Source organism: Equus caballus, chromosome 2 (assembly GCF_041296265.1).
Source record: "Equus caballus isolate H_3958 breed thoroughbred chromosome 2, TB-T2T, whole genome shotgun sequence".
In the NCBI taxonomy this organism is placed as follows: Eukaryota; Metazoa; Chordata; class Mammalia; order Perissodactyla; family Equidae; genus Equus; species Equus caballus.
In genome coordinates, this window is record NC_091685.1 from 14,784,825 (window position 1) to 14,811,410 (window position 26,586).

At 53.8% G+C, this 26,586-nt stretch overlaps 1 protein-coding gene across 4 annotated transcripts in view; it reads right to left on the reverse strand.

The window, feature by feature from the left end:
* Nucleotides 1-26,586, reverse strand: part of SZT2 (SZT2 subunit of KICSTOR complex) — a 51,385-nt gene that overhangs the window by 8,548 nt on the left and 16,251 nt on the right. For 3 of the 4 annotated variants that reach the window (XR_011436398.1, XM_023631793.2, XM_023631806.2), the window contains 56 exons: nt 26,312-26,418; nt 22,709-22,919; nt 22,341-22,511; nt 21,655-21,889; nt 21,335-21,464; nt 20,413-20,555; nt 20,022-20,174; nt 19,766-19,880; nt 19,334-19,551; nt 19,028-19,243; nt 18,553-18,631; nt 18,216-18,310; nt 17,775-17,943; nt 17,459-17,573; nt 17,230-17,343; nt 16,842-17,012; nt 16,583-16,677; nt 16,217-16,340; nt 15,949-16,113; nt 15,654-15,858; nt 15,245-15,360; nt 14,866-15,112; nt 13,938-14,079; nt 13,692-13,784; nt 13,458-13,536; nt 13,061-13,354; nt 12,759-12,900; nt 12,481-12,588; nt 12,330-12,393; nt 11,922-12,107; nt 11,402-11,569; nt 11,241-11,313; nt 11,033-11,104; nt 10,650-10,851; nt 9,448-9,547; nt 8,591-8,720; nt 6,634-6,786; nt 6,446-6,548; nt 6,251-6,356; nt 6,053-6,164; nt 5,293-5,411; nt 5,015-5,179; nt 4,665-4,749; nt 4,338-4,502; nt 4,082-4,249; nt 3,568-3,701; nt 2,954-3,120; nt 2,732-2,829; nt 2,517-2,649; nt 2,265-2,395; nt 2,033-2,133; nt 1,783-1,959; nt 1,328-1,595; nt 1,146-1,225; nt 934-1,059; nt 608-807 (listed from right to left, as the gene is read on the reverse strand). Coding sequence is in view for 2 of the 4 variants with exons in the window: in XM_023631793.2 (XP_023487561.2) it covers nt 608-807; nt 934-1,059; nt 1,146-1,225; nt 1,328-1,595; nt 1,783-1,959; nt 2,033-2,133; nt 2,265-2,395; nt 2,517-2,649; nt 2,732-2,829; nt 2,954-3,120; nt 3,568-3,701; nt 4,082-4,249; nt 4,338-4,502; nt 4,665-4,749; nt 5,015-5,179; nt 5,293-5,411; nt 6,053-6,164; nt 6,251-6,356; nt 6,446-6,548; nt 6,634-6,786; nt 8,591-8,720; nt 9,448-9,547; nt 10,650-10,851; nt 11,033-11,104; nt 11,241-11,313; nt 11,402-11,569; nt 11,922-12,107; nt 12,330-12,393; nt 12,481-12,588; nt 12,759-12,900; nt 13,061-13,354; nt 13,458-13,536; nt 13,692-13,784; nt 13,938-14,079; nt 14,866-15,112; nt 15,245-15,360; nt 15,654-15,858; nt 15,949-16,113; nt 16,217-16,340; nt 16,583-16,677; nt 16,842-17,012; nt 17,230-17,343; nt 17,459-17,573; nt 17,775-17,943; nt 18,216-18,310; nt 18,553-18,631; nt 19,028-19,243; nt 19,334-19,551; nt 19,766-19,880; nt 20,022-20,174; nt 20,413-20,555; nt 21,335-21,464; nt 21,655-21,889; nt 22,341-22,511; nt 22,709-22,919; nt 26,312-26,418 (8,038 nt within the window). In the remaining 2 variants the exon portion in view is untranslated. Of the gene's footprint in view, nt 1-607; nt 808-933; nt 1,118-1,145; nt 1,226-1,327; nt 1,596-1,782; nt 1,960-2,032; nt 2,134-2,264; nt 2,396-2,516; nt 2,650-2,731; nt 2,830-2,953; nt 3,121-3,567; nt 3,702-4,081; nt 4,250-4,337; nt 4,503-4,664; nt 4,750-5,014; nt 5,180-5,292; nt 5,412-6,052; nt 6,165-6,250; nt 6,357-6,445; nt 6,549-6,633; nt 6,787-8,590; nt 8,721-9,447; nt 9,548-10,649; nt 10,852-11,032; nt 11,105-11,240; nt 11,314-11,401; nt 11,570-11,921; nt 12,108-12,329; nt 12,394-12,480; nt 12,589-12,758; nt 12,901-13,060; nt 13,355-13,457; nt 13,537-13,691; nt 13,785-13,937; nt 14,080-14,865; nt 15,113-15,244; nt 15,361-15,653; nt 15,859-15,948; nt 16,114-16,216; nt 16,341-16,582; nt 16,678-16,841; nt 17,013-17,229; nt 17,344-17,458; nt 17,574-17,774; nt 17,944-18,215; nt 18,311-18,552; nt 18,632-19,027; nt 19,244-19,333; nt 19,552-19,765; nt 19,881-20,021; nt 20,175-20,412; nt 20,556-21,334; nt 21,465-21,654; nt 21,890-22,340; nt 22,512-22,708; nt 22,920-26,311; nt 26,419-26,586 lie in introns of all 4 variants that reach the window. The other variant, XR_002804797.2, reaches the window with a different exon arrangement.

A 26,586-nucleotide genomic window follows, 5' to 3' on the forward strand; every position in this document is an offset into this window, starting at 1 on the left:
ACAGGATGGGAAGGGTGGCTGTGTAGTTCTCACAGGCTCTGGAGAGATGGAAGGTAGTGACAGAGGGGCTGTCTACTTCCCAAGACTCAGACCTCTCATCACTGGCCAGCAACTGAACATGACCAAGAACAGGCTGGAGGACAGTGACGCAAGTAGGCCCAGTGCAGGGGGCCTTGGTAAGAAAAGAGACTAACCTTGGCAAGAAAAGGACTTTCTGGGCCAGGAACCGTGTAAAATCTCAGGAGAGGTCAGTGGGGTGGCCAGGACAGCAATCATTAAGAGCCAGGTCCAGAAGCTTAGGAGCACGTACAAGATTCACGTGTGTGGAGGTATACCAGCATGTAAGCACAGATGTACGTGGGCATGAGCTCTGTGAAAATGTCCATAGTTCCGTGTGTGAATGTGGCCATGAGTTCTACAAGCTGTGTGAGGTTTATAGGACATGTGTGAAGGCTGCCTGAAAGTGTCCAAGATCCTCCTGTATGCATGCTGGCCCAGTGGGAAGAAGAGGCACAAGGCTCGAGTTGTCCAAATGGGCCAAAGGAAGGGTGTGTGGGGCCGCAAATGCAGTGGAGGAGAAGATGTGGCAAGGACGAGGTGGGCTCACCTGCGGGCGGGTGAGGGGGGCCGCAATGGCACCAGCACGAAGCCCATGCTCTGCAGATACTGCACATACTGCTGCAGGAAAGCCAAGCTCAGTTCCTTCAGCCAAGGCTCCTCACGGGCGCTGGGCGGAGGCACATCCGAGGATTCACAGCTTGCCGGTGCCTCGCGGCTCCCAGACCCTGACTCGGGGCGATGGCGCCGCTGTGGGAGTGGAGATTAAGGAAGGCTCTACCCACTGTCATCCACTCTACTGGGGGTGGAGGAACAGAGGTCACTGTGGGGTAAAGGGAGGTCCCATGGGAGAAATCCTGGAGTCTTGAGCCTCACCTGCCCCTCAGGGGGCCCAGAGGTCTCTGGGGGCTCATGCAGCCAGGCAGCCGGGTCGAAGAGCAGGGCTGTTGCGCAGTAATGCACCAGACGAGAGGACTGCTTCAGGGTCTCCAGCTCCCCGGCCTGGGGAAATGGGCAGTGAGGACTAGAGTGGTGGCCAGGGAAGGGTCACAGGATGCTCCTGGAGAACATGGATTTGGGTCACTCACACTGATGGGCATACTGGCTGGGGTGGAACGCTGCTGCCAGGTTACAAACAAGTTCTCCATCTTCATCTGGCGCTCCAGCTCTGGGGGTTGGAGACATTAGTAGAGGCCCCAGGAGCTGCCACCCCTCTCCCTCCCAGACTCCACAGATTGCCCCTGCCCACTGCCTGGCTCAGTGCCCTCACCTCTGCGCTCTGTCATCTTGATCTCTAGGAACTGTTGTCCATGATAGGTGACAGGATCAGGGGGTCTTGGTACAGGGCCGAGCGAGGAGCTGGGGCGTGCAGCCGTGATATCCCTCAGGGCCTCATCAAAGGGGAATGTGTCCAGAGGATGGGGACCCCCACCCCGAGACGATCCACTCAGCCGGCCCTGCTCACGGCTTAGTGGGGGGCTTGCACTCCGGATGAGGGTCTCTGCTTCCATGGTTGGCAGTAGGAATGGGTTTGGCTCCTGAGAGAGATGGAGCCTCACAATGTGTTCATGGCCTTTGCCCTCAGACCCTCTCTCCCACCCTCTGGCCTCCTCTCTGACTCTCCCTCCCCACTACCTCTGCCCTCAGTCTGTCCCTTTCCCCTGCTTCTGAGCTGATACTTCCTTTAACTGACCCCTCAGGAGCCAGAACTAGAGGAGGGAGCACCTTTTCATCCCGCACTGGGAAGTCCAACTGGCCATAATGATGGAAAAGTCCAAGCTTCTGACTGAGGAGGCAGAAGATGAGATGGGCACGCGCATTCTGCCACTGCACGAGGCGAACCAGCGCTCGGCCCAATGCCGCCCCCAGGTCTGGAGCCCAGTTGTAGGTCAGCAGCTGAAGCTGGAAGTCAGGGGCCAGAGTCAGTGGGATGACAGAATCCCTTCTCCCACCCAGCCTCTGGCCCCACATCTACCTTCTTGTCCAAGACCTCCAGCAGCAAGAACCTCTGCCGGGGAGCATTTCGGCCTGAACTCCCGTCGCCTCCTGGCTCGAAGCGCTGCACGGCTTTGGCAGCTACAGGGTGGAAGAGGGGCAAAACGGGGGTGTGGGGGCAGATCCCGCTCCATCCCACCCTCCCCCCTGCAGGGTCAGAGACTGCATTATCAGTCACTCTGAACACGCCCTCCCCGAGGCCATGCCCTCACCCTGCTGGGTTGGTCTCCTCCACTGCAAGAAATTCCTTCCCAGAAGCAGCAGATGCCGCTCAACCGCTGGGCGGGGACTTGGGCCCAGTTGTCCAAGGGAACAAGGACTAAAGTTCTCTGGCTCTGAACCCCTAGTGGGAGGGAAGGACAGACAGAAAGTAGACCACCCATGGTCCCACTCCTTGGCCATCACCTCCCTGGGCCTAGGCCCCCACCTTTCCTAGCTCAGTCTCCATGAGACCCCAAACTCACAAATGCTGCTCAAAGACACGGACACTGGTGTCTCCAGCCATTGAGGTGACCAGAGCAGTGAACTCAGACAGGATGGATGGAAGGAGGAACCGGGACACCATGTGGGTAGAGATCCTGGACACTGAGGCACAACCTGGATCCAGGGCAGAGACGTCACAGTGGGACAGAGACCAGGCCATGGGACTGAGGATGGGAGAGAGGGGCTGAGGTCTCACCAATCTGAGCCATAAACTCCATCCAGCGCTGAGTGACACGAGCAAACACAGGCTGCAGTGTCCCCACCTCGCCCTCCTCTAGCTGTGTGGTCCGGCGCCTGAAGACACAGGAGTAAGAACCTCACACCCGTACGTGACATGTCTGTTTACACAAACCCAATATCGACCTGTGACTTCACATCACAACCCCCCACGACACAATACCACAACACACACACATACCTTTGCCTCTGGGCTCCAGGATCCGTGCCTGGTGCCCGCTCAGTTCCACCAGGAGTCCGAACACTTTCAGTTTTGTGACGCCTCCGGCCTCGAGTGTCTTCTGGCCGATCCAGGACAATGTCATCAGTTGTTTTGGGGGAACCCAAGTCCCCACATTCTGTTTTACTCTGGGGGCAATGCAGTGAATGAGGAGAGGCTACTGGGAAGGCAGAAGGGGTGGAAGATGGAGGCATCGTGGAACGGCAACAAGAGCCTGGAGGATTTTGGAGGCCCGGGTTCATGCCCGGGCTTCACTGGAGGCTGACTACTCAGGTTTGGGCAGGCTATTTAACCTTCCCGAGCCTCAGCTGCCTCACTGGGAAAAGCCCTGTTTAACTTGTGGGCTGCTATGAGGATGCAACGAGAAAAGGGGACGTGAAGGTGCTTAATAAGCTGACGCTTTCTCTACATCAGTGAGAACTTGCCACATTCTGACAACTCCTATCCAAGGGACAGAGTAGTTTTATGTAACACAAGATCTGGGGCAAGGCCTGTAGGGGAGAGTGTAGGGGGAGCTGGGAGGCAGGCAAGAAGGTAGAGGCCAACTTCACCACTTCCTCCCATTCTCCCATTACCAGCATATCCCAGAAGCTACGCCGGCCAGCTTTGCTGGGGGGAGTCACAGGTTCCCCAGGGCCAGGGCCAGGGGGAAAGGTGCTAGCTCGGCCTGCAGGGCTCTTGGTTTCCAGCGACCCGCTTCTGAGACTTCCTGTAAGCACCAGACATCACAGACTCCCATCACTAACCATCAATCCCCATTCCAGACAACCTAGCCCCAAGACTGGTATGAGAGTGACCTGCCACCTAACTCCACCTGTTAGTGAATGACAGTATATGCAATTGATAGTGCATGGCTGCATGTGTGTGTGTGAAGTTAGTTTCTGAGGATATATCCCTCTCAAGCGGGTGACCAACTGCATGTGCACATTTCTGCTGGCTGTCACCTTGCTGAGGCAGGGAAGGTAATGGACAGTCGTGAATGTGTATGTCAGATGGGGACTCTGTGATATATTCCTAGACCCCTACCTCTACACCCTCAGTTGAAAGAAAAACTGTCTTGCCTGGATGTGTGACCTGGACCCCGCATACCTGGTGAGGTGTCCTCTGTACACAGCGAGGCTGGCAGCAGCTGCAGTTCCATGATGGCATCAGCCAGGGCCTGGCGAGCTGCCCCCCGGAGCTTCTCCTCCAGCTGCACAATACTGATGTTCCCCTTTTCCCACACATCTAATCGAAGCCGTGGGGCCCCATTCTGAGCTGGAGGAAAGAATGGGGGTCACTTGGGGGTGCCCCTAGTTCCCACAGCATTAACTAAACACCCCCTCATCTGACCAAGCTGTCCTACCTGAAGAACTGTCCAGCACAACTGGGCAGCGAGTAACCTGAGTCAGCTGCTCAAATTCCTCCTCTTGCAGTAGGTCTGGGGGCCCCGGAGAAGGGGGGGGCCATGATGCCAGTGAGATGGGAGCCCCACCCTCGTCCACAAAGGCTAGAGTGATGCAGGCAACCCCTGGGTAGAAATCCACAGGAACGCTCAGGTCTGAGACTTCCAGACCCCTACCCCGCCCAAATCCCCCTCAGCTGCAAGGCTAGGAAAGGCCCTTTCAGCCACGAGGCAGGAAAAGGCTTTCCCACACTTGGCAGTGCCATAGGCCTGGGCCCTTCACCATACCTTTACCCCCTGTGCCCTGTCCACCAGGCTTGTTATACAAGTAGATGTCCAAGTCGGGGAGGCCACTGTGTGGTGGGAGTGGATGCTGGGGAGAGAACAGCCACAGGGCACTAAGACCATGAAAATGAACAAAAGGCATCAGGGGATGGGTGTCCACTGTTGGGAGGGGGGATAAGCACACAGAGAGCACAGGAGACCCAGGTAGATTATCAAGGTGGGGGGCATGAGTGTACACAGGGCCACAGGCAGAGGAACACATGGGGCACCTGTAGAAAACAGTCACACTGTAAGGTGTCTGTGGGGGGGGCATGGGTGCACCTGGGTGTGGAGAGAGGTGGGTGAGATCCCACCTGGAAGTGGTTCCGGCTGTTGCTGTCTGTGTACTTGGGAGAGTGTAGGAAGATGAGCAGGTTCTGCCGCAGGTACCAGGCCAGGGCAGGAAGCCAGGGCCTGCAGGAGGCGGGTAAGGCCAGATGCAGCACCTCTGAGGGGAGGCTTCCCGGGGGCTGGATGAACTGCAGAGAGTGGGAAGGGGCGTTAAGAGCTGAACTGAGAGGCTCCAGCCAAGACTGTCCATGCGCCTGCGGCTGAGCCATGGAGGGATGGTGGAGTCTAGGAGGGAGCTGACCTCCACATCAGCTGGTGTCAGCTTGCAGTTCCGAACAAGCATGACTGTGATGACGTCCAGCGTGGCCTCATCCAGGCGCCGACGCAGAACCCGCACTAGCTCATCTGTGATCTCAGGACCTTGACACAGCCATGGTAGGAAGGTGGAGACACTGGCAGAGAATCCAGCTACCCCTATATCAGTCCTTAAACCCTAGACTCAAACATTCTCCTACACACTGGAGGCAGCCAGCACTAGGTTCTAGTTCTGCCAAGCAACTCATTGTGTGACTGTGGACAAGTCAGTCAACTCTCAAAGCCTTGGTGCCCTCATCCATACAATGGGAATAATAATAGGAGCTACCTCATATGTAAAAGTCTTAGCCCAACATCTGGTACACGTTAACTGAGCCAGAAATATTAGCTGGAGAGTCTGGTTGCCTACTGGACACCCCAGGCTCAACAACTCCCAAACTGAACCCAGTATCTTCACCCCAAACCCACCGCCAGTATCCAGCCAGTGGGACACCTTCTATTCACACAGTCACCCAGACTGGATACCTGGGTGTCAACTTTTAACGTCTTCTCTTCCCCAGGCTGCATTTCAATCAGCTACAGGTACTAGCCCCTAAACCCCACGGGAGCCTGTCCTTTCCCATCCAGCTCCTGCTTGAGGGAAGCCGAGAGCACAACATGAGCTGGAGTTGGAAGGCTCCAAGGAAGTCCCAGAGGATTCTGGAACCTCATCAGGTCACTCTTCTACCCTCTCCTTGAGTCCTCACCGGCCTGCCCTACGCCATGCACCAGCAGCTGGATATGTCTGTCCACTTGGCCCACAGGACGAGCAGCATCTGAACCGCGGCTGGAAGCCATGTCCAGGGGAGAACGAGGACCCTGCAGGGTAACTGCAGTCAGGGCCCAGGTCCACTGAGCCAAGTATCAGGGGAGCACAGGGGCATCAGTGTGGGGGTGATACATACCAAGGGTTCCTCAGAGTAGATGGGCTCCTGGCTTCGGGACAGAGCTAGGGAAGGGGGCAGAGCATCGCCTTCCCATGGCCGCTCACTGCAGGATGTCTCCAGGAGCCTGAGAAAGAGTGGCAAGGTCTTTGAACATACCTCCTCCTGCGCCATCCTTGACCCATGCTTTATCCCATCTTCCCAGGGCCCACATACCGAAGATAGTACACAGCCTTCGTTGCTCGCTCCTGATAAACAAACATATTCTTCCGGTTCACCACAGAGAAGGCATTGAGCACCGAGCGCAGGGCCTGGATGGCTGTGAGAGTAACATGGGCTCTGGAGACCCTCTTTGCCAGATTCCCCCCCAACACTTCATCCACCCTCTCAGGCCAATCACATACCCCGAGAGACCCCCATGCTGGGCCCCATTTTGAGGCGTGAATGGACTCGAATCACGGTTCCCCACACAACGTCACAGGAGAAATGACCAGGGACAAACTGCATTGTGGCTGCTAGGTACCCTCGCGGTGCACAGCTCTCATCAGCAGCATAATCTGGGGTAAGGGACACAGTGGCTCAGCAAAGGGGCACCACCCTCCACCTCCACAGTCTTCTCACCTGTGAACTGACCTACTTGTCCTCATTCCCCTGATTCCTCAGTCCTGTCTGTTACCCTGCAGGGGGAAGATGGTCATTTGGGGTAAGAAGGCAGGACCACGCTCTAAGGAAGACAGGTCATAACATGAAGGTTTTCAGAACTATCTCAGGGAGATGTGGAGAAGGACCTAAGAAGAGGTGTCAGGAAAGGCAAAGCATGAGAAAATACTGAAGATAATGCCAAGACACTGACCCTGTCATAGTATAATATATACCCCATCTGTGTACTCACTAAGAGTTGCAACAATAACCCCATTAAAACAAAAGGGGTGTAACTGCTTACACACACTTGCTGCAGAGTCGGGGAAAACTATGTTCTGTGCTTTGCAGGACAGCTACCCCAAAGAACCCAAAGGGCGATATGGCAGCAAGCAAGAGCCCATGGCCACAGTCCAATGCCTTTGTTTGACCGTTTCCAGGTTTCCAGGTTGACAAAGAAGCTTCCTGTAGGTCAAAGGTGGCAATTTGGTTTCCCAGAGAAGCTGCTGTCAGATGTGAGCTGTATATAGGACACCCAGGAGGCTGCAAAGTCTGGAATGGAATGCTGTTGCTAAGGGTTTCGGCCAAACCATATGGAGAGACTAAAAATGAGGAAGGGCCGTATCTGGGTTCTGACTGGTCTTACATCTCAGGCTGCCGGAAGTCATTTTGAAGTGAAAGTGCTTGGCTGTCCTAGCTCATGCTCAATTTGCAGAAGATGCCTTCAAAACCCTGGGAAGTCCACTAACTGCGGGGATTCTGCTTTGATATGGAGTACATCCCAGGACACAGTCTCCTAGAGCTGTTAGGAATGTTCATCTACAGACTTGCTGAGAATATTAAAAATAAGGAGTGGTCTGATTTTACTTCTAACCAGAAGGGAAAACTGCAAAGGAATGGCATGATTTGGCTTTCCTCTGAGTTCGGGGTGAGAGGTCATCAGGAGTAAGAGAAGGCAGAAGTGTGGAGACTTAACTACCATCTCGAGTAGATTCATGTGTTTCCTAACCATTACCAGACATCTCAGAAAACTCAAAAGGGTCTGGAGGGACAGGCAATCACAAGGCAAGTCCTTCTACCAGACCTCAGGCTCTGCCCCTCTGGTCTTCTCTCACCAGTGAACTGGCCTACTTGTCCACACTGCCCCCTGACTCCTCGGCCCGGTCTATTATCCTGCAGGGGAAAGATGGTCATTTTGGAAAACAAAGTAGGGCTGGGCAGAGGCATGCCCTTAGAAAGACAGGTCACAGCCGGTGCCCCTCCCATGACCCCTTCCCGCCTGTATTCTTCAACCTCTCCCTTTACTGGCTCCTTCCCTGTGCAACATAAATGTGCTCAAGTCTCCACCTTATTTAAAAATTCCAGCCTTGCCCACCATCTTCCTTTAGTTCCTGCCATATCTAGTTTGTCCCTCCCTTCACTGCCAAGCTACTTGAAAGAGCAGTTACTCTGCTCCACCTACCTAACATCCCTTTACTTTTCAGTTTCCTCTGGTTTCTATTCCCATCTCTCCACTGAAAGAACTCTCACTAAAGTCACTAACGAACTCGCAACAGCCTAATCCAGCGATCCTTTTCTGTCCTCTCCTCCTCACTCTCCCTGTATTACTTGGCACCAATGACTAAGTAATGGTGACTCTGCCCTCAGCTCCTCACCAAAGTCTGGGATAAAGGAAAGGTTAATAGCACCCGCTGTGAGAGAGGCTCCTGTGTGGGACCTCACCATCACTGGGCAGGAGTAGCCGCTGACGGGAGTGGAAGGGAGTCTCACTGCGCCATAGATCTTCTTCACTCTCAGCCACCAGAAGAGAGTTACACACGTGACTGTCATGAAGGTCCTGAAGGAGCAGCCGCTGGGGAAGAAGGAGCAAGTTATCAGGGAGCCGAAATAGTCCCTCGTAAATTGGTGGTGATGGTGAGGGGTGATCAGAGGTGAAGAGGGAATGCCCATTATCACTGGGGATCAGAGGTCAAAAAGAGCATCAGTAATCACAGGGAGGTCAGAGATGGTGGCTGACAGTCACTGGGCTCAGGGCTCTAAGCGCTGAACCTCAATTAGGAACACTCATCCCTCCCCTTTGCCAGAATCTGTTCACTGTCCTTCAGGTCTCAGCTTCTTCCTAGAAGCTTTCCCTGACATTTCAGACAGTCAGATTCCTGTTATGTGCTCTCATAGCAGTCTCTACTTTTCTTCTGTAGAAGTCTTCACAATTGTAATGGAAATAATGTGTGTAATTTAGTTGTTCAATGTCTATCTCCCCCACTCAACACAAGCTCCAGAGACTCAGGGTTTCCCTGTGTCTTAGCCACTGTTACATCCCTAATGCTAGCACACTCTAACGAGAGGAACATCTCACAGTCACTGGGAAGGTAAGAGAGAATAACCCACAGTACTGGGGTAGGTTAGGAGAGTTCCCCAGTTTGAAGGGAATCCGGGGAGTAATAGCATCCCTCTAACTAGAGGTGAAAGAATATGTCCAATATGGATGAATAACCTATGAAGGTCAAGTTCCTGGAAACTCCTTCCTCATCTGGGCTGTGTCCCATGCCTAGAGAGCCCTGCCCCCGGCTGCCCGTTACCTGGTTGACCTCCCTGCAGATCTCGCCAACTCGCCTCACCAGGAGCTGCTGCAGGTGGCGACACTCAGTGCCTGGCCCCCCATCCTCCCGCATCAGGCTCCTAGGAGGGAGGGATGGATCAGACACAGAACTGCAGTGGGGAGGGAGTTCAGGGGGGAAGTTATGGGAGCTGGGGCCAAGAGGAACCATGAAAAGGAAGTAGGACTGGACAAAGGAAAGTAAACCTGCTGGGAAATGGTAAACATGGAATTCTCAGTAACAATTCTGGAAGCCTGGGCCCCATGCTGGCCTCACCAGCTCCCATGTGGGCACCACACTGAGGCTTCCATCATGCAGCTTACCTCTTCTTTATTCTCAGACCTTCTTTATAAGAATGGTGGTCTTCCCTTCTCTTAATCCCACCCACCCCTGTGATTAGAGCAATATTTAATAACCAGACGCCTACGTATGAATCCTAGCTCTGCCACTTACTAACTGTAACTTGGGCAAGTATTTAACTTATCTGCGCTTGAGTTTCTTCACCCATACTATAAGGATAATAATACTTTGTAGGGCTGTTATATAGATTAAATCAGTTGATCCAGGTAAAATACTTAGAACAGTGCCTGCTGCATAGTAAGCACTTGTTAAATATTACCTATTATTCCTTACTTTTTTTTTTTTGACAAAGATTAGCCCTGAGCTAACATCCGCTGCCAATCCTCCTCTTTGTGCTGGGGAAGATTGGTCCTGAGCTAATATTTGTGTCCATCTTCCTCTATTTTATATGTGGGACACCTACCACAGCATGGCTTGATAAGTGGCATGTAGGTCAGCGCCCAGGATCCAAACCGGCGAACCCCAGGCTGCTGAAGTGGAGCGTGAGAACTTAACCGCTGCACCACCAGGCCAACCTCTGTTATTCCTTACTTGTGTATATCAACTCCTGAAGCTGCTCTGAATTGTGCATGCTATTAATGCTCAGCTAGGAGCCAAAGTCCCCATCCATTTTTCAACTCCATCAGGAAAACAGCGAGTGACATGCTTTGCTACGAGCTGTGGGAAGTGGTCAGGAGCCCCCAATCTTAGAATACAAGTCAAACCCCTACCCAAACCCTCAGCCCCAAGAGTTACTTTTTAACAACACTGAAGAGGAACATTATGGGACCAGGGAAAAGAAGGTGACATCAGAGTCAGGGTGCAGAGCCCTGGCTTCTACTTACTGTGCATGTGCATACACTTCTACACGATCCTGCAGTACCCGGACGATGAGCCAGAAGTCAGGCAGGCAGGACCCAGGGAGGCCTGACAGTGAGGGCTGTGGAGGTGCTGGCCCAGGTGGGGTCCGCAATGTGAAGGGGGCCTTCTCACCGACGGTGTCATTGGGACCCTCACTGTCTGAGCCACTGCTGCCACCATCATAACCTGTGTCAAATGTGCTGAAGTTCAACCCCATCCTTAGGCTCATCTGAGCCCCCAAGTGCATCAGGCTCGATGGGCCCCTCGAGGTTCGTCCCTTCTGATACCTGCTGCTCAGACCTTCCCCTGTGCAGCCCTAAGTCCACTTCCCATCAGTGTAAAGTCCTCCACCTCCTGCTCAGCTTACCTAGGTGGTCAGAGTCCACACTGCCCTGACTGGACATAAGGCTTAGTCCCCGGCTGGGCCCAGGCTGACTCCCTGAGAAGAGAAGGGAAATGCCTGGAGCCTCTCTCAAATCCTGCCTAGGACCACTCTCTGAAAATGGAAGGAGAGCCAGGGACCCACAAGTCCCAGGTCCTGGCCTCCAGACCCTGCTGCCCAAGTCCTCTCTTACCTCCTGGTGGCAGGCTGGGCAGACCCTCAGAATCCTCAGGGGAGCCAGGGGCTTGGGGGCTGGTTGTCAGGGCCTAAGGGGTAGGAAGTCAGGACTGAGTACAGGCCCCACACACCAGCCAGTACCCTCAACATTCCCAGGCCAGCCCAGGAAAGACTCACCTCCCCTTCGATGCCTTCAGCCTTGTCCTCGTGGCTGTGCCAGGCCCAGGCTGCTGAAGGGGACTCCCCGTGGGACCCACCTGGCTGTTGGCCAGCTGCCACAAAGAAGAAGCCACTGTCAGGGTCCTCAAGAAGAACATGGCCAGGGAGGTGGAGGCGGCGGAACTCCTGGGGAGCAGGAGCCAAGGTCACAGTTTAGGCAAGAGCAGCCCTCCCTACTTCCTCATAAGACCCCCACAACTACCTGGTGAAGCAGACACTAGCATCCCCATTGCTGAGGTATGAGAAGATTCAGTGACTTGTTTAAGGTTCAACAGGCCAGAGGCAAGGTTGGGAGCTGGGTCTTTTCCCACTGAGTTGGGCTGGCGGGCGTGGGGTGAGGGACAGACAATGTGGTGAGAAGCTGGACAGGAGGGGAATTTTAGGGACTCAAACCAAGACAGGGCTTCCCCTTTTGTATCTGAACTCCAGGAAAGGACAGGCCCCAAGGTGAGTAGGCAGTGTTCTGAGGGCAGCATACCTCCTTGAACTGCGTGAGGGAACGCTCTGGTCCAAACACAAAACTCAGTGGCAGAGTTTGGCGAAGGCAGGTGGAGCGTCCAGGAGAGCTATGGATGTGGGCAGCTGCACGGTGCAGGGCAGGGCTCTGGGGGATGCCCCCTCTTCGGAGTGCCCCCACCATCTCATCCTCCAGCAACCAGCGGATCTACAGTCAGAGAGCAATGCAGAAAGGGCGCCTCCCTTGCTGACTGGGGCATCACCTTACTCTTAGACTGAAACATACTAGAAGATACTCTGCCTCAGACTGAGGGAGGCCTCTCTTTGATCCCAGAATACAGGGGGTACTTTACCTCACTTATATATGGAAAGGGCATCTGTTACAGTGCTGAGGGGCTGTCACCCAGCAAGGGGGAGGGAAGGTCCTCACCTCACTCACAGTGGTCTCAACAGCCAGTCTGTGGGGTGCGGCCAAATTGGACAGTCCTGGGTGCCTAATTGGAAGGAAGGTTTACATACCGGTTTCCTGAAAACACAACCGAGGAGGAAGAAGGAACTCTGAGAGGGAGATAAGAAAGTACCTGTCTTCTCCTGGGGGTGGCAGTGGAAGCCCCAGGCCATCATCTGATCTTAAAGAAGATGGTTGCCCTGGGGATCGTGGGAATGAAGCACTGCTCTCAGAAGTTGACCTGAACAGGGTGGGAGCAAAAGTCAAAGGTCAGCAGCTACTGGCCTCTCAGAGCCTCCTCAGCACTCCTTTCTTGGAATCCTTAAGGCCCCCTTAGTCCCCAAGTGCCCCTAGAGTCCTTGATGGTCCCCAACAAGGCCTCAGATCCCCCCACCAAACTTGCTGCCACACCGGTGGTGCTGAGGGTCCGAGGTCGGGGGGAGCTCCACTTCCAGGGGCAAGGTCAGCACGAAGACGTCCAGAGTGACACTGAGGTCCCTCAGGGGCACTCGGCCTCCAATGGGGGGGCCCTCCAGAATGGAAAGCACTTGGCCTGGGAGAGGGAGAGAGTTAGGTGTTGCTGGGAGCCCTGGGGAAAGTACAGATTCCAAGTTCTCAGCGTTAGAGTTATACCCGTAGGCTCTCTGTTCCCCCATACATGCAGGCAGGCTGTACTGGGATCCGTGCCCCTCCCTGGGCACCCCCAAACTCACCCAGGCAGGTGGGCAGGCTGCATACAGGTACTGAGCTGTGCTGTCCACGCAGCCGCACGGAGCACGTGAGGTGTAGGAAGAGTGGTGGCAGGTCATGCACGAGGCTCTCAGGTCCAGTGGGTGAGTCACCCCCCAGGATACTAAAGGAGTCTTCATCAGGGTTTACAGTGTCTGCATCTGACAGTGAGGCGGAGTCTAGCCCAGCAGGCCCCAGGTCTGGTTCACGGCTCTCGCGGTATTCCACCTCCAGTTCTGGGTCACTCTCAGTGACCACACAGCAGGCTGATGTGTCTCCTAGAGATACATGTCGTGTGGTCAGTGGGAGAGGCTGGCAGTGGAGGCCCCTGAATCCTGGCTTGAAGCCAGTGTTCCCACCTCTACCCACTTGCCCACACACCTTCTTCTCCCATGAGCTCAGCCTCTGAAAACTCCAAGTCACTGACTTTTCTGTCTACTGTGTCCCGGGGGCCCTCATCCTGGGCAAAAGAAAGACACAGCTTGATCCAAGGCAGGACAAGAGTCACATCCAGGTCTTAGGGAACCAAGAGTCAGGAGGATCCGGGTGGGCCAATTGGGGCCTCTGGGGCTACAGGTCAGTGGTATGAGGGAGGTAAGGAAGAAAGCTACTCACCTCTCGCCTGCTGGATGGAGGGCAATAGAAGAAGTAGTGGGGATTGGAGGGCACCGTGCGGAAGTGGAGACCACTGATCTCCAAGAACTTCTCCTGTGTTGAGGTTAGAAGAAGACTATCATGTCAGCCACTCCTGAGCAGCACTCTACCCCTACTCTAGAACAGACATGAACACGTCCCTAAACCAGAAGAGAATGCTGACCCACTGTGCAGCCACCTCTCTTCTACCCTCATCAAGCTTCCCACCTGGATGAGGCTGTGAAGGGCATCATGTGCTTCTCCTCTCAGCTGGCAGACATCTGTTAGAGAGATCTCCAGGCCAGGGTCTGGATTGCCAGGGACACGGGTGCTCTGAAACTCAGGCTCGCTTAGGTCCTCGGTCTCTATGCTGAGTGGTCAGGGTTGGGGGTAGAGGTGTTGAAGTGTTAAGAACCACCAAGTCCTAGAGGAGCCTGCTTTGCAAATGGGAGCAGCACACGTCTGTCTGTCTCTAGGAAGGGTGCTCAGCACACCAGCAGGGGCAATAGAAGAGGCAAGGAGAACCAACCCACCCATTTTGGCTCTAACCTCCACATTTCTTAATGGCCAGACATTTCTGTGAAACAGAGGAATGAGTAAGGATGACTCCCAGTTTTCTGACTTGGACCACTGGGTGGAGGGTGATATCATTCACCATGGATGAAGAACCCAGGTGGAGAAGTGAGGTTTGGTAGGAAGAAAATGCATTCATTTTGGGGCCATGAAAGGTGGGGATCTAGAGCTGCAGGCAGGGACCTGGACTGGGCATCGTTAGCATGCTCTTCCCTCTGCTGCCTCTGTTTCCCCAGTGCTAATACACTGCAGATGCCAGACACAGAGCTGTCTGCCAGCCTGCCTTTCTTCCCACCTGCTGGGTCCCTAAAGTGAGCTGCGGACTGATGGCAACTGGCAACTCCCTCCCCCTAATCCAGCTCAGCGCTCCACACCAGAACAGGAGAGCCAGGAAGGGAGACTGCTGCCCACGCCAAATGGGAGAAAGAAGTCTGGGTGGGAGGCAGAAGCTGGTGACAAGCACTACGGCCTCTCTGGTGTGTGGGTGCTACCCTGCACAGCCATCCTCACAGCTCAGAAGGTCCCTCTGTATAGGGACTTGGTCTGTGTGCCCCCATACACATCACTCCAGGACAATCCTAACCTGGACTCAGAAGCCAGGACAGTTCGTTCCCGAGGCTCAGGGCCCTCCTCGATGCTGCTGCTGAAGGGCCCAGGGCTGAGAGGACCAGGGCTTGGGGGTGCATGAGGCAAACCCCGAGTGTGGCCACACAGTGCAAGCAGAAAAGGGGTGATGTCTACTTCTTGTAGCAGCTCCTCACAGGCATCTACTGCTATCAGCAAGTCCTGGGAGGACACACTCTGTGCTTGCTGCAAGCTCCGGAACAGCCCTGATGGAAGTGGAAAGAGCCATGAGGGGCAAGCTCTGGAACGAGCTCTCCAGTCCCCATCCCTGTAATCTCTATATCTCTCCCTGCTTTGTTCCTCCTCCCTGACGCTCCCGCACACGGCCTCCTGCTCACCACGGACGTAGCATCGCTGGGCATGCTCCTGCAGCAAGGCACAATGGTTGGCTGCCTCCTTGTGCCTGGGCTCCATCCAGGCTGAGGATGGGGATGGTTGGTCAAGGAACTGAGTCCTACGAATGTGAGGAAAGAGAGAGCTTGGTCAACTCCCCTAAGTGACACGCAAAACTTGCCATCAACCTACATGCCAACGGATTATCAGTAGGTTCCTATCAATTGTATTCATGGCCCAGCAAATTCAACTGACTTGCCAAAAGAAGCCCAACAAGGAGCTAGCAGGAGATGACTGAGAAGCTAAGTTCCTGCCATTGACCATCAACCTGTCTGTCATATCCAAGTGTGTACCTGAGCCTTGGCTAGGGGCCATGGTTCAGGGAGGACCTAGGTCAATACTGGGGGCACTCACCGGAAGATGAGGTCTCGGGGTGCCTGAGGGGGCTGCATGCCAAGCATTTGCTCCCTCAGTGCTTCCAGGGCACAGCTGTAGATGTAGACAGGACACCGGGTTCGGGGTGCATCTGTACTCTCCGTCTGTGGAGCCTGACGCCCACTGTAAGCCTGGAAGTCCTGACGGAAGGGTGGGCTCAGCTCTCCTGGATTCTGGGCACTATCTGTGGGAAGAGGTGTCACATGGTCTTCCAGCCCTCTATTTGTTCCCATTCCCACTCCTGCTTAACTGACTTTAGAGTCAGCACCCTTACCGCCAGCTGGGGTGACACTGAGGATGGGGACCTGGGACTTTGTGGCCTTGACTCCAGTTCCTCCCAGATCTTTGAGGCTGGAGGCCCCACTCCATTCCCCAAACTTAGGCTTTGTCTCCTCTTGAGAGGGTCCCTCTAGGCCATAGGCAGACAGATGCTGGACATCTGAAGAGGAAAAAAGATACAAATCAGAGCCGCCAGGTGGGCGGGTGAGGGAGCTCCAGAGTTTGAACCTGAGGGGTTAGTGAGGAAGGTCAGCAGTTGGTACCTGAGAAGGTAGCTGGGAGGAAAGTCAGAAACACATGCTGGGGTGTCACAAGCCTTGCATAGCAGCGCCACTGAGGGGGCTGGGCAGAGATGACAGGCTTGAGGGGTTCAGGAGGGACTACACTCTGTAAGAGAAAGACAAAATTAGAGCAATCTATAAGGGACTATGCAACCCCTGCTCCTTCCTCCACCCTGGAGTCCGACCTTAGGCACAGTTTGCAAGATCCAGGACAAAGGGGAATGACGCTATTTTGTCATTGGGAGGAGACCTTCAGTACCCAGGGAGATGGAAAGCTGGGGTACGACTATGTGGTGACAGAAGGAGGTCACTATGAGAAAGGGCTCAAGGGGATGAGTCAGTGCTGACCTGGTTAGGAAGAGCTGAGTCTCCAGGGGCCTGGGTGCTGCTTACTGCTTGAGCCTTCAGGATCCCGGGGCCCCTCGCTGGTGGCCTCTCTGCATCTACAGTCGGGGTAGAGATGGGTGAAGAGGGCCAGGCCAGCAGAGAGGCAGGGCTCTGAGGTGAAGACAGCGGGAGGCGAAAAGCCAAAGACAGAGACTACCTTGTGGGTGGGGGAAAAGGGCTGGGCCAGAGTCTAGTATGAGGACAGAGGTGGGGAGCTCACCTGGACCGTGGCAGGTCCGCCGCAGCACCTCACTCAAGAAGGCAGCCTGGTCAGCGGTAGTCAGCGGGATTTCCCGGTCACTCAGCTCCTGCCCCAGGCAGCTGTGCAGCAGGCACAGCACCATGTCGTTGGTGGGACAGGGCCCCTCGGCGAGAGGGACGCCCTCTGGCTCTGCCCGACACACACTCCACTCAGCACCAAAAGCCTCCTGCTGCCCAATGCCCCCGACTCAGCCCTGACCAGCACAGCCCCACCTTCAGCCTCCAAGCCTCCTCCTGCCCCCAGCACTCATCTGCTCATTTGCAGACTCATCTGCTCTCTGTTCTCTAATACTCCCAGGCTTGCTGGCCCTCTAGGTGTGGGGTGAGTGAGTACAAAGTTCACCCACCTCTAGAAAGCAGAAGGAAGAACATCTGGAGCTGCTGGCACTGAGGCAACAGTCCCATTAGGTCAAAACAGAAGGGGATCTCATGGACACAGGTGTCTCCTCCCTGGTCCAATCCTAGCAGGGAGGCAAGGAAGACAAGACTCACGGTGAGACTCAGATTCCCTGTTTGTGGTTGCTTTCTGCCCACCCACTCCCCTGCTCCAACCCTGGGGGCCCCTTCCCCGCTGACCATCAGAGACTCTCAGCTCTGGGGGCAGGGGACTCCATTCCTTGCTCTGGCACAGCTGTATCAGGTATTCAAAGCTCAGCATGGAGCCTATGCAGGCAGCGTCCCGAGGGTGGAGCTAGGGGAGGAATAGCAAAGGTCAGGGGTCAGCCCCTTCTGGCCCAGAGTACCCAGCCTCCAGCTCTCAAGGAAGCCCATACAGTTGCAGACATTCAGAACCCAGAGGTTCAGAGGGACCAGGAAGCCCACAGGCTGTGGTACTCCCAAGGGGATAGTACCCAATCTGGTAAGGGGTGGGGGTCCTTCTGAGGTCACTCACAGCTTGAGGGATCTCAGAGTATGTCAAGTCCTGCAGGTGCTTCCAGCTCTCAGGGCCAGGTCCCACTCGCCCGTACTGCGGCTCCACCCACACCTCAGTGACCAGATTGAGCTCTGAGTCTCCTTCCAGGGCCTCCACTTCCACATCGTTGTCATCATCTGTTGAGAAGCTAAAGGAAGAAGGGCCCTGAGCCTGGGAGAGAGCAGAATCTAATCCACAACCCCATGGCAGGCAGTCACTCCATGGAGGGGGGCAAGGTGGTGGCACACAGGACAGCCACAGTTGCACGTGGCCTTCCTGGACCTGACTGCCTTATGAGGCATCTAAAAATAGCATCTCCTACCCCGACACTCTCCGGGCATGGGAGACAGAACTTCAGGGGACAGTAGGGAGAAGGGGGAACGTGGAGAGAGGCAGCTCTCAGAGAGGGCTCAGTCTCACCTGTCTTTGGTGGAGGTAGAGTGTGGGGGGAAGAGGATGTACTGGACAACGCATGTGTGCCTCTCTTCAACTGCAGCCTGCCCTGGGGGCTCGTTCTGTGGGTAGATTGGGAGATTTTGGGCAGATTTCAGCCAAGGCAGAGATGGCGCCCCACCCAGCTCTGGCCTTCAGAACTTTAGTCCCCTCCCCACATTGTCCTGGGACTGGACATGGCCTTGGGTCTTCTGGCCACAGGGTCCCTGTGAGGCAGTTTCCTGCAGTCACAAACGAGCCCAGAGGCAAGCGTCCCTCTGATGACGGACCTTGGTGGGGAGGTGTCATGAGGTATGGCACATACCTGAATTGGAAGCTCCAGGACCATGTTGATGATTCCTTCTCCACTGCAGGCGAAGTGGAACCCTTCAGAGAGTCGGACTCTGAAGCCCCATAAAGGAGGAGTGGGGACAAGATGAGATGGGGGAAGAGACACTCAGACTACATTCCCCTGGCCCCCACACCACTTCCATATCTACCTTCCAACAGCCATCCAGAAAGACCTGTCTGCAGGAGGCCCTGCTCAGACTACTGGTCCCTCAAGGGTTAACAGGTCCAATTAGGACCTGAGGCCAAAATAAACAGAGGAGGGGGAGAGGAGGAAGGAGAGGGCAGCAGCATGCACTGCTCTATGCTGGACACTCTGCAGAACAGCAGCAGCAAAGGGAGGGCTTAGAGAGGGGCGCTCTCTGGCTTAGGCTTCCTGTCAGCATCCAGACTCAGGGCCTACACTTGCTTTCTCCCTGCCCCAAGTTTCCTGGCAGGCTAGGGCGACGTACTCAGTGAGAATGGAGAGGAGCTGGGCAATGGCACTGAGCGGCAGGGCAGGGGCCAGTCCTGATGGGACACTCCAGAGCCAGCGTTGATGGTAGAGGTAGCGGGACAGCGACGCTAGGCTAGAAGAGGCTGAGCGGCCTGACACCAAGGGCAGTGGCCCTGGTGGCTCCAGTGTCAGCAAGAAGGGTGCCCGGTAGTCTAGAGGTAACTTCTCATACCTGGGAAACGGAGGCAATGCTCTACTCATACCAAGCTAAGCCACAGCCCTCCCACATGCTCCTGGCCCCATCCCCACCCTCTGTACCAACCTGATGAGTAGCTTGTCCAGTGGCTTATGCAGGACCACAAGGCAGGGCCGGTCAGATAGGGCTTGCTGTGGCCCCAGCATAGGCGGGGACTTGGAGGGAGAGTTACCCCCACCAATGCCCCCCAGCCCTTTTCGTTTCACCTTGGGTGTTGGCTCCTTGCTTTGCACCCGGTGGGGGAAACGCAGTCGCAGGATCTCTTCCCGTAGGCCCGACACAATCTAAGAGAAAAATGTGGTCAGACCCTCCTCCTTCCATCTCCTTTAGGTCTGGGAGAGGGTCCACAGACAAGGTGAGAGAGGCCTTGGTCTTCGGGCCTTACTTGGTCTAGGGCCTCATCTCTCTACTGGCCCTGCCCCTCTGGGGTTTAGGGAGGAGGAGCTAGTCTACACTCCAGGGTTCCTTGGTCTGGAACTCAGTCAGGGCCCAGCTCACCTTGTGCCGGGCCTGTGCTGGTGTGCCGATGGGAAAACCCAGGCGAAGAACCATGCATGGCGCCTTGGAAATGATGCGGACCATGTAGAACGAGGAGGGAGGCTGGTCTGGGGCACTGGGAAGAAATGGGAGTCAGTGAGCAGCTCTAGGCTGGGAGTAAATAGATTCAGGAGGAAGTAGGGATGACGTATAGGGTTAGAGGAAGAGACATGGGATGAGGCGGCAGGGAGGAGTGAAGGGACTTCACTCTGCCCACCTGGAGAGCAGCTTCACGTAGGAATAGCCCTCGACTAGCACGAAGCTGCTCCAGTCGCGAAGCAGAGAAGTCAGCGAGGAGTGTGAGATCCTGCACTGGACAGTGCTGTAGCGCCCATTGCTGCCTGGGGTGTGCAAGTGCTTGGGGATTGGTCTGGGGAGAGGGGTGTGGAGTGAGGTCAGACCTCCCAGTCCCAATCTTGGGGGAAAAGAACAGTTGCTACCTCTCTCTTCTAGGCCCTGTCTGAGGATATGCGGGCTGATGAGCAGGAAGACTAGGAAAGGGTTTTTCTTGGTCAAGGTTGGTAATGGCTCATCTGCTGCTTCCCCATCACTCCCTGCCCCCTCACCCCTGCTCCCCACCCCAACTATGGCCCTAGGAGGATACCCACGTGTCATGCTCCAAGATTAGCACTAGGCGATGCATGTGCAGCCAACGCTGCCATGAATTTGCATCCATGGACAGCACTGGCTTCCAGTAGGCAGCAAACTGGGCATGAGATGAGTCGGACCCACTGTGTTGAAGGGAGAGCACCTGGGGACAGGAATGACAGGTTATAGGAGCACTCATGGAGAAGGAGGGTACAACCTCCAAACAGCAAATAGAATCACGGGGTTCAGGGGGTCGGAGATGGTAGTGGTTTAAGGCTGAAGGAACCTATAGCCCAGCCTGGGATGGCAGCAAAAACTGCCTCCAATACAAAGGCTAGATTAGGATGAATGAGTCCAGGGACAGGCTGTGTGGCCTTTTAAAGTTGAATCCAGACAAAGGACGGGACTTGCCATGTTTCTATCACTGACTTTGGAGGAAAGCCTTTGAGTGACGGCAGGACCTCAGAATGAAGCATCTGCACAATGGCATAAACTCCCCGCCAGTCAGTGCTAGCCTGATAGCCATGGGCTGAGTGTGAAGAAAGCAGGGCCAAGAAAGCAATGCTCTTCAGGAAGTGCACAGTTCACGGTGGTCAGCCATAGTGGGAAATGGGCGAAGGTGGTGGGGAGGCCAGAGTGTGCCATGTGGAGATGGGGCGAGGGGCTCGCAGTTGGCTGGGATACCACTACCTAGCTATACTGTAGGTCTTTGCCTCTGACACCCGGGATCTGCTGAGGACAGCCTGTCTCTATAGATTCTTCTCCTCCCCCAGGGGCTTGAAAGGAGGGAGAATTGCTCTCAAGGCTAAAGCTCAGGGTTCTGGTTTGGGTGCCTCAGACTTGAGAGGGAAGGACAAAGAGGGTGGTTCTGGGCTCCAGTGCGTCACCATTCCAAGTTTGGGTGGGCACAAAATGGGAATAATGAGTACCAGAGCCACTCACCGGGGTGGTGGAGCCGGGAGGGATGTAGAAGAGGGGCACTCCACTCTTGGTGCTATCAGGAAGCGTGAAATGTTCTGGGACTGAAGAGAAGGACTGAAGGTGGGCTAGCATCTGGTCCGTCTGGTTAATGCTGCAGAAAGAGGGCCAACCCTAAGCCATACCTGACTTTGGTGGATGCAGAGGAGGGGAGCTCCAGCGGGACATGGGACCCTGGACATGAGCCTGGTGCTCAGGGTGACTCTCTCCAGGTCCCAGCTTCACACATCTGTCCCTCCATGAAACAAATGGGGCCTCACTCACTGAGCGGTGACCTGCCTCACCTCTGCAGCGTGTTCCAGAACCGCCGGATAACGTGGGTGCGATACAGCGAGCGAATGGGTTGCCTTAGTGCACAGGACACATCATGCAGAATGTCATAGCCACCTTCCATTGTCACTTCCACCCGTGTTCCTCGAGGGCCCTCGAGCTCCAGGGGCCAGGGCGCCACAGCCACGTACTCAATGCGCATGTTGTGTTTCCACAGCAGCACCAGCTTTACTTCCAGCTGGGACCCTCCTTCAGCGGAAGCAGGAGGGCTAGTTAGGGGCAGAAGGCATAGGACTCCAGGCCTGGGACTGAGTCCTATCTGAAACCCCCATCTGCCTTATGGAACTCTAGCCTGGCCAAAGGTTTGAAGCATGGTGCCATAGATTTCAGGCTCAGAGCCTACCAACTGCCACAAAGAGAAGTTTAGGAGTAATCTGAAAACAAAGCCAAGATCAGGACACCACACAACCATCAGCTGACTCACCTCAGGCAACAGAGGATGAAATTGGGAAGCTAAATGCTAAGAGAACTAAGCCCTGAAGGCAACTTGGAACTCACTTGTCTCAAATGACAAGCAGAATCTTTCACATTGTGACACCCTTTCATGTGCTACAGGTGTGTCTTTTACTTCTTTCAACAGGTCCTCCCCACACAAAATCTGAGAGACTTGTGGGATACAGCAAGGTCTAGTGACCCTTACCTTTGGCCAGTGTGACTTCTCGGACACTATAGCCCTCTCGAAGCCGTACAGACACAGTGCTGACCAAGTCAGCTGGCACCTCCTTCTCAGTGTGCTTCTTCCGGCGCAGGGCCAAGGCAGGGTTGCTGCTGGCGGAGACCAGGTGCTCATTAAACAGGCGGTGCTGGGAGCCTAGAAGACCAGTGAGGATGGGGAAGGGGAAAGTGGTTATCTGTTGGCTGACAGGGATACAGCGGGGGAGGCTACACTGAAATTACGGGAAGACAGCAGTGCCAGAGTAGAGAGCCCCAGTCATCCTTTCAGTCCCCATCACCTCAGGGTCCATTCTCCACTCCCTGTTCCCACACGTGCCCCAGCCTGCCCCTCACCGCAATAATATTCAGGGTTCAGGGCTTCCCCACTGCGCAGGAAGGAGTAGAGGAGGAATGCCCGGTGGTAGACAGTCAGACCCAGGTTGCCTGGCTCGGGCTCAGGACAAGTGGACAGGTAGGAGCCAAATGTTGCCATTGCGATGAACTTCATCAATTCCACATTGGGCACGTGGCCAAAACTGCAGTCATAAGAGTAAACTCCACCCACCTGGAGAAAGTGAGCAATTAGAGACCTGGCTCCAAAAGAGGCATCAGAGTAGGAAGTACAAGAGAGGAAGAGATGGGGCTGGGAGGCCGCTCCCATCCCCTGGACCACAGAGTGGGAAGTGGGCCAGTGCTCTCCCAGGACAGACCACTGCTCTGCAACTTTCCTTCCCTGAGCCCTTCTGTCTGAAGCCCATGCCACTGGCCACACCCTTCTTCCTTAACGTCAAATACCAGCCTGCTCCCATTCACTTAAGACTCTGGCAACTGGTTCACTGGCTTCATGTCATCATCCCAAGAGATGTCAGTGTCTCTCTTACAAAGTGCTTCTCAAACTTTAGGATGCATACAAAACACCTGAGGATTTTGTTAAAAATGCAGTAGGTGTGGTGTGGGGCTTGAGATCTTGCATTTCTAACAAGGTCCCTGGTGATGCCAATGCTGCTGGTCTGTGGACCAGATTTTGAGTACAAAGGCAAACTACATACGACCTGTGAGCCAAATCCAGCCTATCACCTATTTTTGTAAATAAAGTTTTATTGGAACACAGCCATGCTTATTCATTTTCACATTGTCTATGGCTGTTTTCACACTACAAGAGCAGAGCTGAGTAGCTGTGACAACTGTGTGGCCCTCAAAGCTTAAAATAATTACTAGCTGGCCCTTCACAGAAAATGTTTGCAGACCTATTCTAGATGGTTCCTTCAATTTCCTGGCCTCTCAGTTCCTTAACCTGAGAACTCCAGGTTAAGTCCTCCAGGTTAAGAACAATCTCCGGGAACTTTCTCTATTCCACTCACCTGCCCACTGGCTACACGCTGGCTCTTGGCTCCACCTGGAACTACTTCATCTTTGCAGTTTCAACTGCCACATCCCACTGATTACATACAACGTACTCCTTTAGGTTTCGTCTATCCTCCTTCTCCTGCTGCTCTGATCTCATTAAGACTGCCAGGGCTTGAACCTCTGCTCTCTTCAAGTTTATCCACATCCTCCTGGCTCTCCGTCCTCAATCCAGCCTGCACCCTACGTTCAAGCAACTTCATAAGCATCATTCTCAACTCCCTCGTCCTCTTCGCTTTTTTCTGCTTCCATCCCAAAACCCCAACTAGGATCAGAGCCTCTCTACTCGGATCCCCAATGGGATCCCAATGGATCCCAAATGGAGAACACTGCACAGCTGTGTAGGTTGGTACCACACCAAAACATATGACACCCAACCCAGCTAGTTTTTCAGGGCTGTCCCAGTACTGTGTGTTCTTCCCAACTCTGGCCTCCCTCCCTTACAGTACTCATCTTCACCCTTTACTTCAGAGAGAAATCAGAGGCCCTTGGCAGAATTTATTGACATCTTCACTTCTACCTTCTAGTCTGAAAGAGTGACACTCCTGCTCTAGAGTCCCCCAATCTGTTTCTTGAGCCCATGGCCTCCTGTCAATTTAGGGACTTCATCACACTTCCTTTTCTTTCCCTTATTTTCAAACTCTGCTTCTCCATGGCTCCTTAGAAACATGCTTAAGTCTCTAGCTTAAAAAAAAAAACAACGGGCCAGCCCAGTGACACAATGGTTAGGTTTGCACACTCCGCTTCGGCGGCCCAGGGGTTCACCAGTTCGGATCCTGGGCATGGACCTACACTGCTTATCAAGCCATGCTGAGGCAGGTGCCCCACATATGAAGTAGAAGAAGAAAAAGAGGAGGATTGGTGGCAGATGTTAGCTCAGGGCTAATCTTCCTAAAAAAAAAGAAAAGAAAAAAACAAACCAAAACAAAACACCCCTCTCCTTCCACCCTGTATTTCCCTCTGGCCACCATTCTCTCTCTCACTCCCCACTTGACCTGAACAGCCAAATTCCTTGTGTCAACACTTGTCTCTACTTCCTTCTCTTCTACCCACTCTTCAATCCACTGCAGTCATTTCCCTTGCCATCTCTTCACTGAAAAAGATCCCCGTGACCTCCTAATCACCAAATCCAAAGGGCACTTTTCATTCCTCATTTTACACGATCTTTCTGCTGCATCTCACATTGTTAACTACTCTTTTCTTCCCAAAACTCTGACTTCTGACACCAGAATCTCCTGGTTCTTGTCTGATTATTTTCCTTCTTTCTCTGCTGGGCCCTCTTCCTATGAAAGATCTTTAAACACCGGTGTTCCCCAGGTTCTTTGAGGACCCTCTTCTCTTTTCAATTACCATCTGTAGGCTGACAAATCCTAACTCTCTCTCTCTTAACTGGTGCTGTCTTCTGAGTACCAGATCTGCATCTCCAACTGCTAACTGCTATGAATGGTAGCCATTTATTACCTGATTATGTAGTATGCTAAGCACTTTAAATGCATCATCTCATCCAATGAGGTGGGTACTATTATAATCTCCATTTATAAATGAATCCAATCAAGATGTGAAGTAATGTGCCCAATGTCACACAGAAAATAAGTGTAGCCAGGATTGAGGCCAGGCATGCCTAACTCCACAGGCAATATTCTAACTGCTCTCCTTTTGACCCACAGTCATCTCAAACTCAATAGGCACAAACCTGGATTCATCATCCTGTCCTCACTCCACTGAAGCTGTTTCTGTTCCTGTTTGCTCCAACAGATACCCAGTAATCACTGAAGTCAGAAACTTAGAGACATCCTTAACTCCTCCTTCTCCCTTACTCCTCTCATTTTGCTAATCATAAGTCATGTTGACGCTACCTCTTCATTTTCTCCATCCTATCACATTCCCTCTTACTCTTAATTCCCCTAATTTAAACCTTGATCCCCTCTCACCTGACTATTGCAATTAATAGCTTCCCTGCCTCCACTCCTTCCCTTCACCCAGCAGCAAGAATGACCTTTGTAAAACATAAACCCAATAGGTGATTTTCCTTCTATATATCTGCATCACTCAGAATTATGCTGAAACTCCTTAATATAGCAGAGCCAGCTTTTCATACTGTGCCCTATGCCTACCCTCCAGTCTTATTTCCCATAGCTCTTTGCCTCCTACCCGATTATCCATCAATCCAAATTGGCTGTAGTTCCCAGAATATGCCTATTCCCTCCTTTACTTAAGCTAGTTTGAGCTGGATTTTCTGACCCTTGCAACCAAAACAGTAATAACTAATCTAATGGAGGAGGTGGGACTGGAACTGATGGCTGGACTTCAAATTCTGCATTCTCTTTACTATAACATGCTATCTCTCATATCCTAAAGAAAGAGGACAAAGATGAGAGTCCTCTCCCACCACCACCACCACCACTTACTCTGTTCTAGACAGGACACCTCCCCCTCATCATGTAACTGCCATTGGCTTTACTTGGGAAATCATCACCCGCAAGAAAGTAACCAGCCATATCCCACTTTGTGAGATACCACACTTTCCTCTCCTCCTTCCTAGAAAATCCTCACCTGCACAAAGGAACAAGCCACAGTGCCACTGCGAAGCTGGTTCAGCAACGTCTCACAGACAGCAACATCAGGGACGCTGGTCACACCATCTGTGATGACAATGATACCTGGAGGAGGAAACATCCGACTCAGACCCGGAGACACTGACCAGATCAAAGTCATAGGGAGGTACCCAACTGATGGGGCTCTGAAGACCTCAGTGTCTGCCAACCATTGTGTTTTATCATCTTCAAACACTTCCCCCCTCCCACTTCTTCCTTTTTAGTGTGGAATCC